Genomic DNA, 11,961 nt, shown 5'->3' on the forward strand with positions numbered 1-11,961 from the left:
CTTTTGTGGTCAAAAAATGATCAGGAATTGTAAAGACATAGTCTTGTACTAATTTGGACTCAATATTCATAAAATAGCTATACAAAATGAAACATTTTTAAATTCGAGTCTTTGGGTCAGCGTAACCCAATGGACCTGAAAGGGTTAAAAGAAATGCTCCAAAGGAAACTGACGGGATGTTTTAAGTTTTTGGTGTTTTAGGAAAATTCCTTCCGATTGCGTCAGCCAAGGGACGGTAGGTCAACCCAAACACATCCTTTCAATTTTAGGGCCAAAGCTTTCGACGCTTCTGTGCGTCTTCCTCAGTGGTCAATTGTGTCTTTGTTTGGGAATCGTCAATCGTCTGATATTGGTGATCATGTGGTTTTTTATGCAGGAGAATTCTCTTTTTTCAACAATTTTCTTTCACTTATCTATAACTGACTTTTCTTTGCAACTATCTGAGGCATAACTCCAGATTATGCCTCAGATAGTTGCAAAGAAAAGTCAGTTATAGATAAGTGAAAGAAAATTGTTAAAAAAAGAGAATTCTCCTGCATAAAAAACCACATGATCACCAATATCAGACGATTGACGATTCCTAAACAAAGACACAATTGACCACTGAGGAAGACGCACAGAAGCGTCGAAAGCTTTGGCCCTAAAATTGAAAGGATGTGTTTGGGTTGACCTACCGTCCCTTGGCTGACGCAATCGGAAGGAATTTTCCTAAAACACCAAAAACTTAAAAGAAATGCTGTTTTTTATAAAAGTAAATTAAAAATGCAAATAAGATGAGCCTTAAAAATAAATTCAAAATGTTTAAAGTTGAGCTTTTACTCTTTCAGCAACTTTTTAAGCCCAGAAAAATCATTTCTTACATTGTGTACAACGTCCTTTTTTTATTCAATACTTTTCCCATCATTTCCACGTTTAAATCAATAATAAGTAATACGAATTGAATTGTGAGATTTCTAGAAAATATTAATAAAGATATTCGAAAGGTCACAAAGGATCATTTCCACGCTCGATCACACGCAAACAAGGCGAGGGAATCCGGAAAAAATCAAAGCGAATGGCAACAGCAACAACATTTTGCTATTTATAAGATAATTTTTATTAATTTCTTAATCCAATCAATTTCTTGGGAGTTGATTAAATAAATTGGCATCTTTCAAAGAATTGACGCTCTGCAAAATTTATGCCATTTCCTCTAGAAATTTCAAGAAAGGGATTTTTGTATTTTTTGCAAGTTTTTTTAAACAGTAAAAGAGAGAAAAAAATCCTGGAAAAATCTATGTCGTAGGTTTGTTTTGAATTTCAAAAAATTAGAGCATGTTTGTGTTGCCTTATCACTATGGGGGGCTGAGAGAGAGGCATATTTTCGTTCATCACTCGTGTGGCGTGTTATCGGAAAACGCGCGCGTCAATAAGACCCAGCTGATTCCAAGGATCTCCTCATAAGACAGCTCAGAGCTTTGAGACTTCAGTTTCTTCCGATTTCTCGAGCTGACTGGTTCATAAAAATTGCGGTGATCGTACGCGAAGCAGTTGGATTGAAGTTTCATTGATTGAAAAAAAAAAAAGAAATTAATTCCAAAGTGTTCGCTACTGGATCATCCTAAAAAAAAATATTTAAAAAATCTATAAAATTGAAGAAGTTTTTTTTTTGAGAAAAAAGTTAAAAAGTTTTGTGAGTTTAAAAATCTTCAGCAGAAAATAAAATGACCAACACAACAAATGGAAAGGTGGCCAATGGGAATGGAACTTCTGATAGACATCGTCGCTCCAATAGTCCAAAACTAGAAGAATTGTAAGTTTCATTTTATTTTCTCTATTTTTATTAGATGAAAAAGATTAAACTCCCTCTCAAGGAAAATCCCCAATGAATATTCCCAATTTTTTTTCTACCAATATCAGCACAAAATAATCTCTCAAAGTTTGCTGGGGTCATCCCAGAGAGATGATAAAGTGTTACGAAAATATTTTGTATAGAGCCTCTTGTGCGTAAAAAAATACATTTTCCTGCTAAAAGAAATGCGTTGGGTATGAAAGAAGGTCGCGTATTTCATATTATAGGAGGAAGTACTCTGGCAACTGCCGCAACACGTGGCTAAACCGCCTTGACATTGCAATCTGAACGAATCAACTTTTATAATGGACACATCGCACCATACCAATTGATCTGTATTTCATTTCTGCAAAGTGCTAAACGCGCCAATTAACTGCCAATTATTGCTTCATATGCAAAATTAAATAAAATATAAATTGATTTGATGGTCGTTTTTGCCAACGTGAGCACTTATTCGATTTATTTCAATACAAAAAGGGTATTTTCCATCATTTGCATTATGGATTATTATCAATTCCGTAATAAATTCACTTTCTTTTGGGGCTCATTTTGTCTCTTGGAAGCACCTAAGAGATCATACAAAACTTCATAATCTCTCAAAAGGAATTTATCATTTCTTTTCAAATTTCAAGTGAAGATATTTCAACTTGAAATGTGAAGAGTTTAACCCTTTCACGTCCATTTGAATCATCCGCTGATCTGAACAAAAAGCAATAATCCGATGAAAAAACACCCTCAACATACACCACGGTCGTTAAATTTACTTCGTAAAGCAATAAATTTTCCTGAATGTAAAATAATTTTTTAAATTATAGGAATTGATTAGTTTTATGTAAAAGTAGCAATTGATATTGTGGCTGATAGCTGGAAGTGCTCTGTTAGTATAAATGAGGGCGAGGGTGGAGGTTACTGGGGGAGTTGACCTGAGCCCCCTTCTGGTGCCTCCTAATGCAGGGCGCCACAATATAAAGTTTATTTAATAACAAAAAATAGACCAGATTCTTTGGGTGTACAAAAAAAGTTAATTTTATTTATGATCTTTATTCTGGAATCAATCTTGAAATCTGTTATCTTGAAACTCTTTAATTCTGAAAATTTATTATCTTGAAAATGAAGAAAATAAAAGAGCCCACAATCTTACAATCTTGATTTAATAAAATCTACAATTAAAATAATAAATATTTTAACGATTTTAACGTTGATTGTTATTAAAAATCTTCTAAAAGCTTTATGTAAAGAGATATAATTTTCTTGCTGACTTTCTGTTTAGCCCAAAAAAATCTTGATCTTTGTTCTTTAATTTTTTTTTCGGGACGGGAGACCACAAAATTTTATTTTATATTTTTTTCAAATTAAACTCAAGATTTTTATGCGAGAACTTTATTTCAAAAAAATATTCTCATGAAAATTGCAATTAGATTAGAGAGGCACAGAAAAGAGACATCAACAGTTCCAGCATTTGAATGTACTTTGAATTATGCTAAGAAAGAGAATGGATGATGACTAATAAAGTAAAAGAGGGAACTCCTGGCTTACAAGACGTGTCTCTAAGATGGGGAAACCAAGAAGACAAAAAAAGATCATTTCAGTGTCTTTCCACGACGACGGTAATCTCTTGGATTTTATGATGCAAATTTAAAATGAAAGAACTTGGGAAATACCCAAGAAAGTCCATCGCAGAAGACCGGAATTTCCGATAATTAGAATATGTGTTCTGTATCAACCTATAAGAAGCTGATGGTGTGCTAAAAGTGGAAAAAAATTAATCCAAACTGATTAATCATAAACTATCACTCTTTTGTCCAAGACTCGGTATCATCTTTGAGATTATTTCCCTGAATAACAGATCACTGAAGTTTGTGATTTTTATTTCATAATAAATCTTTTAATTTTGTTCACCTTCAAAATTAAATTAAAAAAAAATTGTAAAATCGTTACTTTGAGTGAGCTTTAAATCAATGAATTTCATAGCAAAAAAAGGTATTTTGGAATTACAAAAGAGCTTTCATTGTGACAAGTTGATAAACGAATCACGCGTTTGATCCCAGATAAATGAGCAAGATAAAATGTATATTTGATGTACTACACGTGAAGGAAATAAAAATAGTTATCAAAATTTAATAAATTCGTCAAATTTCATAGAAAAATCGGATGAATTTATTTACTAAACTTATTTTAAAATTGCGTCATTATTTTATTTTTTTTTATGATTTGTAGTTAAATTAAAAGATTCAACCAAGAGATTAAATTGTTTTTTTTTTCACATTTTAACCCTTTTGCGACCATTGAATTACGAACTAAATGTGAAACATTTTTATTTTGCCCAATTTAAATTAGGTACCTAATTTAATTGCTTAGACTGAAAAAAATATTTAAAATAATAAATCTGAGAAATAAATAAATAAGAGTGATAAGAAGACCTAATTTTTCATGTAGTTATGAAAGGGTTAGTCTCATTACCTTCCTAAGAATATTACTTTTTTTTGGTGGTAAGATGGCATTATGACGAAAAAAGACAATTTTTTAAGAGTTTGTTATAAAAATGTGTTTAGTTTCTTTACTTTTTGCAGCAAACTTTTTATTCTTTCCCTTAATTATTTTTTTTTTATTAAATAATAAGTTAAATGGAGCATACGTGTTAACAGACATTTGAATTTCTCACGTCGCATTGAAGAAAAGGATGTGTGTACATTAAACTTCACACATTATCTTCCATTTGGAATCATACGACCACTGCAATAATACGATCTCTTTTTTTTCAAGAAAATTTCGTTTATTAAACAGATTTTTAATAATTTAGAGATCGAAAATGAATAAGGAACACAAGGAGGGGTAAATTAAATGAATAATGCTTGAAACTATAATTAAATTACTGAATTTTCTTATCTAAATATCTAATACTAAAAAATTTTCAACATTTTCAGATACCCCTACGACTTGATAAAGCAAATCGCAGATCATCTTTTGGAGCGCACGACATTTCGCCCTAAAATTGGCATCATCTGCGGAAGTGGGCTCGGAACATTGGCTGAGAGCATCACAAATAAGGATATTTTTGACTACGAAGACATCCCGTGCTTCCCATCCACCACAGTTGAGGGTCATGCAGGAAGGATGGTCTTTGGACTACTCAACAGTGTCCCCGTGATGTGTATGCAGGGAAGGTTCCACTACTACGAAGGGCATTCCCTTGAAACGGTAAGAAGTCCTAAAAGTTCTCTCCTTGGGTGGTCAAAAAAAAACGGGATTTCCCCTAAAAATCCTTCTCTGTAATTCCCACAGTGCTCAATGCCAATTCGGGTCATGAAGCTCACTGGCGTGACCCATTTAATCATTACCAATGCCGCTGGTGGATTGAATCCTATCTACAAAGTCGGTGATATAGTGATCATCAAGGATCATCTCAATTTGATGGGCATGGCAGGGTTAAATCCTCTTCTAGGGCCAAATGATCCACGATTTGGGCCACGCTTTCCAGCTATGAATAACGCCTACAACCCAGAAATGAGAGTTGCTGCTAAGAAAATTGCCCATACAATGGGAATTGGGAATGAGATCCACGAAGGAGTTTACACGTGAGTATAGTTATTTGCTAAATAAATTTAATTTATTAAAAAAAAAGGCGTTCAACTCCTGAATATAAATTTTATTAACAAAACTTCACAAAATTGTAAAATTGTGATTATTTTTTAAATTGAAATATTAGATAAGAAAACAAATTCAGTTTGCCTTCAATATCTCGTACCTAGGCCAATAAGGAAAGCTTTGAAGTTGAGATAATTCTGACAAAAACCTTGTTAGGCAAATGGGGGCGTCTGGTAGACGTACAACACCTTTATGCCAAGAAGGACGAAATAATAAAAGCACAAAATTGTAAATTTTTCTTTCAATGATCAGTCTTTCACTAAAAGAATTACTGTTCTATTTAATTGAGTTAGAAGCTTCCTTAGAAGCTTCTCAAAAATCCTTGTTTTGGCTTTATTAGCCCCAGTCTCGTATAAGCTTAAAAATAGAAATTCAAAAATAATAAATCGAATATAAAGATCGATGATCAAGACTTAACCCTGATCTCAAATCATTTGATTGAAACTATTAAAGAAATGATTAAAAATTCATTTTGGGAGCAAGGAACTTGGCCGTGGTAGACACCCCTCGATCTTCCCCTATTTACTTAAATAAATTTTTCTCATTTTATATTTTCCTTGCTGTGTGTGCCCGCGTGCTATCGCAAAAGGTTAAGGCGGCACAAACATGGCACTATCGCATCTCGTGCTTCACTTTCAGAGAGCCTCTCCCTCTCACATAATCCTTATCTCATAAGCTGTGTATGTAATATGATGTTGATGATGATGTGTTTACATAGATGCCTGGCTGGGCCCAATTATGAGACACCCGCTGAACTGAGGGCCCTCAAAACACTCGGTGTCGACGCCGTTGGTATGTCAACGGTTCATGAGGTGGTCACGGCAAAGCATTGCAATCTCGCCGTGTTCGCCATCAGCCTCATCACCAACAAGTGCATCTTTGACTACGACAACCCCGATGAGGCATGCCATGCGGAAGTTGTGGAAGTTGGTAAGAGCCGACAGAGTGTCCTCTGTGATCTTGTCAAGGGGATGGCCGCCGAAATCGTCAAGGAAGAGCATTGAATGGAAATTGCCGAATCACATTCAGAAAAAAAGTCAACAAGGAAAATAATTGCCATTCATTTAATGAAATTAAAAATAAAAGAGAAACGACACCAAAATGTGATAAGATTTTCCGTTGAAAATTTGCTTACGCATTCCGAATGATGCTCTCCCGAAAAAAAAAAACAACTCCATTAATGAAAAAAAAATGAATTAGCCATGTATACGTCGTAAACTACACTACCCGCGAAAAGTTTCCGGGCAAGGCTAAAATGGGATATTTTTGAAGGCAAAATTCAAATGGCTATATCTTCGGCTGTGGTTAACCGATTTTAAAAAATTTACCAGTTTTGGAAAGGTACATTTCTCACCTTTCCAAAACTGGTAAATTTTTGAAAATCGGTCAATCCGTTCGCTTTTGGCAGCCATTTTGGTAAAACTAGGTAGAAGATACTTTTTTCAATATTTTACAATTTTTCACTTTGACCCCTTGCATCTCGGCCGTTAGTGCACCGATTTTGATGAATAGAGCATCGTTGGAAAGGTAATTTAATTCCCTTTCCAAATCTGATAAATTTTCGAAAATCGGTCAAGCGGTTCAGTCGTGACAGCCATTCTAGTGAACCATAGTGAAAAAATACACTTTCGAGTATATCTCAGCCTGTGGTTGACCGATTTGAACAAACTCGGATTCAAATGGTAGCTAATCATGTCCCCTAACTTCCAAAAAAAATTTCATCCCGATCGGTCATGTGGTCCTTTTTTAATGTTTTTTTATGTGATACCCTTATGTTACAAATAGGGTACCCTAACTTCAGGCGTTGACCATTTAATTTTTATAAGTTACACTTGGTCCAAATTTCATCAAAATTAAAAGTAGACATTATTATCTAACTTTTAAAAAAAATTTCACTCAAATCCATCAAGGGGTTCTCCTGTAATGTCATTTTTTGTGGAACTATGACCCATTTTTGCGTTAAAATTTGATATTTCGACTCAACCAATTTACGGCCCCTGGAGTGTAATTTGACTCAAATCCTTGTTAAATCGGCTTAAAAATGTTAGTAATGGTGTTTTGGACCTTGTTTTGACTCATTTTTTTCAATTTAATTGAAAAATAATTTTGACGATTTTTCGCCCAAAATCTTAATATTAGTCACCTCAAGAGCCACAATATGACTATTAGCAGATCTCAAGTTATAAATTTAATAATTTTATTTAATTTCAAATCCCATTGGCATAACAATATAAAATAAGGTCAAAAACGTTTGTTTAAAGATTTTGAGTACAACTTGGGTTATCATTTGGTAGGGGAGGGGGGGTTAGAACGGTTGAGAGACAAAAATCGCGTATAGCTTCACAAAAAATGACATTACAGGAGAACCCCTTGATGGATTTGAGTAATTTTTTTTTTAAAAGTTAGATAATAATGTCTACTTTTAATTTTGATGAGATTTGGGCCAAGTGTAACTTATAAAAATTAAATGGTCAACGCCTGAAGTTAGGGTACCCTATTTGTAACATAAGGGTATCACTCAAAAAAACATTAAAAAAGAACCACTTGACGGATCGCGATGAATTTTTTTTTGAAAGTTAGGGGACATGATTAGCTACCATTTGAATCCGAGTTTGTTCAAATCGGTCAACCACAGGCTGAGATATACTCGAAAGTGTATTTTTTCACTATGGTTCACTAGAATGGCTGTCACGACTGAACCGCTTGACCGATTTTCAAAAATTTATCAGATTTGGAAAGGGAATTAAATTACCTTTCCAACGATACTCTATTCATCAAAATCGGTCCACTAGCGGCCGAGATGCAAGGGGTCAAAGTGAAAAATTATGAAATATTGAAAAAAGCATCTTCTACCTAGGTTTACCAAAATGACTGCCAAAAGCGAACGGGTTGACCGATTTTCAAAAATTTACCAGGTTTGGAAAGGTGAGAAATATACCTTTCCAAAACTGGTAAATTTTTTAAAATCGGTTAACCACAGCCGGAGATATAGCCACTTAAAATTTGCCTTCAAAAATATCCCATTTTAGCCTTGCCCGGAAACTTTTCGCGAGTAGTGTATGTATATTTAGAGTCTTTAGAAGGTCTCTAGGATCTTTAGGGTTTTAGGGTTAAGCTTCTGTTAGGGTTTAAAAACTTTTAGACTTAATAAAAAGAACTTTCTTCTAACACCTCTTGTCTTTTATTTGCGAAAATCTCTTATTTTTCTTACATCAAATTACGCATTACGAAAAAAAAACACATTGACTTTTTTTGTGAACTTGCTTCAGACTTTTGTGGAAGAAATTGAGTACCTATATAATAATATTTTGCACATAATATTTTTTTGGTGTATTTAAAGCCGTGCTCTTGACGTATATCACATAGTAAAGGAATAAAGTTGAAATAAACATTACGAACTAACATTAATTGGATTAAAATATTATTAGATTAGAGCTCCAGAAGTTTTCCAAGAACTGAACGTCTATGAGAAGTTTAAATTGGTAACGTACTTTGTTTGTAAAAGGTTTTTAAGTAATTAAACTTTAGGGGAAGTTGGAGAGTTGCTGTCAATTTGGATTAAAGAATTTTTGTAGCTTCTCTATATTTTAAAAGTTTTAGAAAGAAAATTTTTATCAAAAATGTTCTCCTTATAATAAATTCTTAGTAATCTCTGCTTGACTAACTTTACCCCATAATCCCCTAAAGTAAATTCTTTGGTAAAGTAGGTGTGAACTTAATTTATTCTAATTTTTTTTATTTAAACAGAATAATTTTATTTCCTCGACTAGAACAAATTGATTTATTTCTCTTTCTTTTAGAAAATAGAGAATAATTCTATTAACAAAGGATATATTATATGACTAGACCACAGTATACATAACTTCTCAGCCTACAAAAGCTGCTGGAAGCTGTTAGAACAAAGAAAATAAGCAATTTTATAGCAATTACAAATAATTCTTTCATCAACTATTCATGACTATAACAAATTGCGTAAACGATTAAACGAATATACTTCCTACATACACCTGTTTAAAGAAATTCTTCAATTTAATAAAATATTAATGAATTTGTGTAGAAAATAAATATTTCTCTACCTGCTATTAAAATCTCTAATCTTGCAACAACAAAAAGCAAAGTTTATTTTTAAAAGTCAAAAGGTCGGCATATCTCACTGGGCTTAAGAAGAAATCACGCTTGAAAAGTAATCATGCAGCGGGAGCAGAAGTTCAGTTCTTGGCGCTCAGACTTGAGCGATAAAATCCCATTTATAAAAAAAATATCGGCCAAAATGGTGCGACATGGAGGCATATATTTTACAAAAATTCCGAGAATTTTTCCCTTATCAAGCACACACCCACAAATCCGAGATAGAGCGTCGGAGATAGGGATTTACTTACGCAGCTTTGGTCCATGCGGGCTTCAATTGACACCCTCAAAGTCACTGAGTTTCGCCAGCTCTGACTCCAGGCGCAGCAGCTGAACGTAGGTGATGAGTCTCCAATTTTCCTTCTCATTGTCCGAACTGATGAAGGTCGTGTAGTAGGAGATCAGCTCCTGCGATCCATCATCATCGAGATCAGCAATGAGTAGGGAGTTCTCCTGGTAATTCAAATCAGGCTGGCAGAAAATCTCCTCGCCATGCTCCTCCAGGCAGAACTGAACGATATTATTTTGACTCGTATTGATCACCCGCGTATCGGTGGCATTGAAGAGAATCATCAGCACCACTTCCCGCAGTACACGCATCCTCAGTATTGGTTCCAACGGTGAGTGGGTGTGATTTCGCACAACTTCCGGAAACTCACGGCGCCGTCGTGATTCGAAAAATTCTCCCGAAGCTGGTGTCCATTCCCAGAATTTCATAATGAATCCACTCACGGCACTCCTGGAGCTGTTGAGGCTGAGACTCGTGGGCACCATCCCATACACACCGGAACCATTTCTAATGAGAAGTTCATGATTGTGCTTCTCATCGATAAGGCGCACCGTCATATTGCAATGATGTGGGCACTTGCCACGATTCTCCACAATTAGCTCCTTCCCTCCTACCGGGTAGATGTTGTACTGATTCTCTGTATTCTTCCTCTGTCCCAGGAGACGATGTTGTTCTATTGTTTCCGGCTTGGTGAGTATCTCAGCTCTCAGGGGGGTATTTGTCCACATCTGGTAGAGATCTTCGAGGGATTTACTGAATGCCACTGAGCTCTCATTGCGCCAACAACTCAAAGTTATTCGGAAATCCCTATCAATGGCCAGACGATGGATACATTCGCATTCTGCCACTGTATAGCTTTTCCCTAGTATCCTTCCAGTGGCACCAGAGATCAATGTTAGACCATTGTGCTGATTTCCCTCGCTAAGTCCAATCTGGAGGAGATCTTTAACGCCATCCCCATTCAAATCGGGCAGGATTAGTGGGAAGTCTACGGAGTCTTCGGGAATCTTTGAGGCATTTCCTGCCCTCCAGCTCCATAACCATTCCCCGGAGATGGGATCGAGGGCTCCAAGTTGTCCCATCTGCCCAACTACCAAACAATCCGGCTGTCCATTCTTGTTCACATCCACCAGTGAACAATCAATTGACTTTGGTTCTTCAGGCATCTCATCGTACCACCCAACCTGACCACCTCTACCAATGAGAGAGATGATTCCATTTGTATGATGCTCTCCTTCGTCAAATTCCACAAACACCCTGTCACTTCTGTACATGAAGATGAGATTTTTGCCACGTCCCTTTAGTCCTGCTGCTGTATTTATAACTCCCTTCAGCTCAATCTTCTCATAATCTCGTAGCCAATTGTGTGTTTTGGCGCCCTTTTCGCCACTGGAGCACGTTGCTGTGTCGGAACACGGTAGAAGCCACAGGAAACCCACGATAACGAAGACGCAAAGCCCAATGGAGAGGAAGAAGAGTACCTTCCTACTCCCAGACATACCCTCCTTGGTCACCGTGTTGGTCCACGTTGATGTCCCATTGGTCCTTTCGTACTCATTCCCTGTGACATTTGTATAGTTCCCCAGAATCTCCGTGGTGGAGAACATCAAGTGATTTTCAATTCTTGTCAGATTGCTGGCCGTTCTCACGGCATTTGTGGACTTTGGCTGAAGCCTTGCATGCTGATGATTACGATGTAGAAGCTCTTCTTCACTCTCTGAATCACTCATGGTTTGACAAAGTGGAGCATAAACACCTTGAGATGTATCACTATTTAGCATAATTCACACACAGGAACTCTGGAAGAGACAAAATGAAACCAGGAAGTTTATGAGATTTTCAGGAATACTACATGTCGTCTTGTTTTCTACCTTTTTCGCTAATCTTTGGTTTGATTCACATACAAAAGTAGCAAACGTCCAACTTCACATCCTTGAGGATCTAATATTGCGGAGTTTTCAAGGTTTTTCACGTTAAAAAAGCTATTTTTCAGAAAATCTCTGAGGAGGATGAGAAAAATCGATTGTTGTTGTTTTTCTCTCGCAAAGAAACATCCGCTGCGCCATCT

The 11,961-nt window shown here is 35.8% G+C and overlaps 2 protein-coding genes across 2 annotated transcripts; one reads left to right on the top strand and one right to left on the bottom strand.

The window, feature by feature from the left end:
- The first annotated feature begins 1,446 nt into the window (after positions 1-1,446).
- Positions 1,447-8,646, top strand: LOC129793103 (purine nucleoside phosphorylase). The gene is made up of 4 exons (XM_055832721.1): positions 1,447-1,792; positions 4,756-5,029; positions 5,114-5,406; positions 6,195-8,646. The coding sequence occupies exons 1-4, from the start codon at positions 1,704-1,706 to the stop codon at positions 6,478-6,480; spliced, it is 942 nt and encodes a 313-aa protein (XP_055688696.1). The 5' UTR covers positions 1,447-1,703; the 3' UTR covers positions 6,481-8,646.
- A 1,101-nt stretch (positions 8,647-9,747) lies between these two features.
- LOC129793097 (uncharacterized) lies at positions 9,748-11,957 on the bottom strand. Its single transcript, XM_055832709.1, has 2 exons — positions 11,765-11,957; positions 9,748-11,692 (listed from the first exon to the last, which is right to left on the bottom strand). The coding sequence occupies exon 2, from the start codon at positions 11,672-11,674 to the stop codon at positions 9,878-9,880; it is 1,797 nt and encodes a 598-aa protein (XP_055688684.1). The 5' UTR covers positions 11,675-11,692; positions 11,765-11,957; the 3' UTR covers positions 9,748-9,877.
- Positions 11,958-11,961: the final 4 nt, after the last annotated feature.

The sequence above is a fragment of the Lutzomyia longipalpis genome, chromosome 3, assembly GCF_024334085.1.
Source record: "Lutzomyia longipalpis isolate SR_M1_2022 chromosome 3, ASM2433408v1".
Classification (NCBI taxonomy): Eukaryota; Metazoa; Arthropoda; class Insecta; order Diptera; family Psychodidae; genus Lutzomyia; species Lutzomyia longipalpis.

Excerpts from the sequence above, each read along its gene's own strand:
- LOC129793097 (XM_055832709.1), bottom strand. The coding sequence starts at position 11,674 with ATGCTAAATAGTGATACATCTCAAGGTGTTTATGCTCCACTTTGTCAA.
- LOC129793103 (XM_055832721.1), top strand. The coding sequence starts at position 1,704 with ATGACCAACACAACAAATGGAAAGGTGGCCAATGGGAATGGAACTTCT. Across the intron at positions 1,793-4,755 it reads AGTCCAAAACTAGAAGAATT|ATACCCCTACGACTTGATAA; the intron begins GTAAGTTTCATT and ends CAACATTTTCAG. Across the intron at positions 5,407-6,194 it reads ATCCACGAAGGAGTTTACAC|ATGCCTGGCTGGGCCCAATT; the intron begins GTGAGTATAGTT and ends GTGTTTACATAG.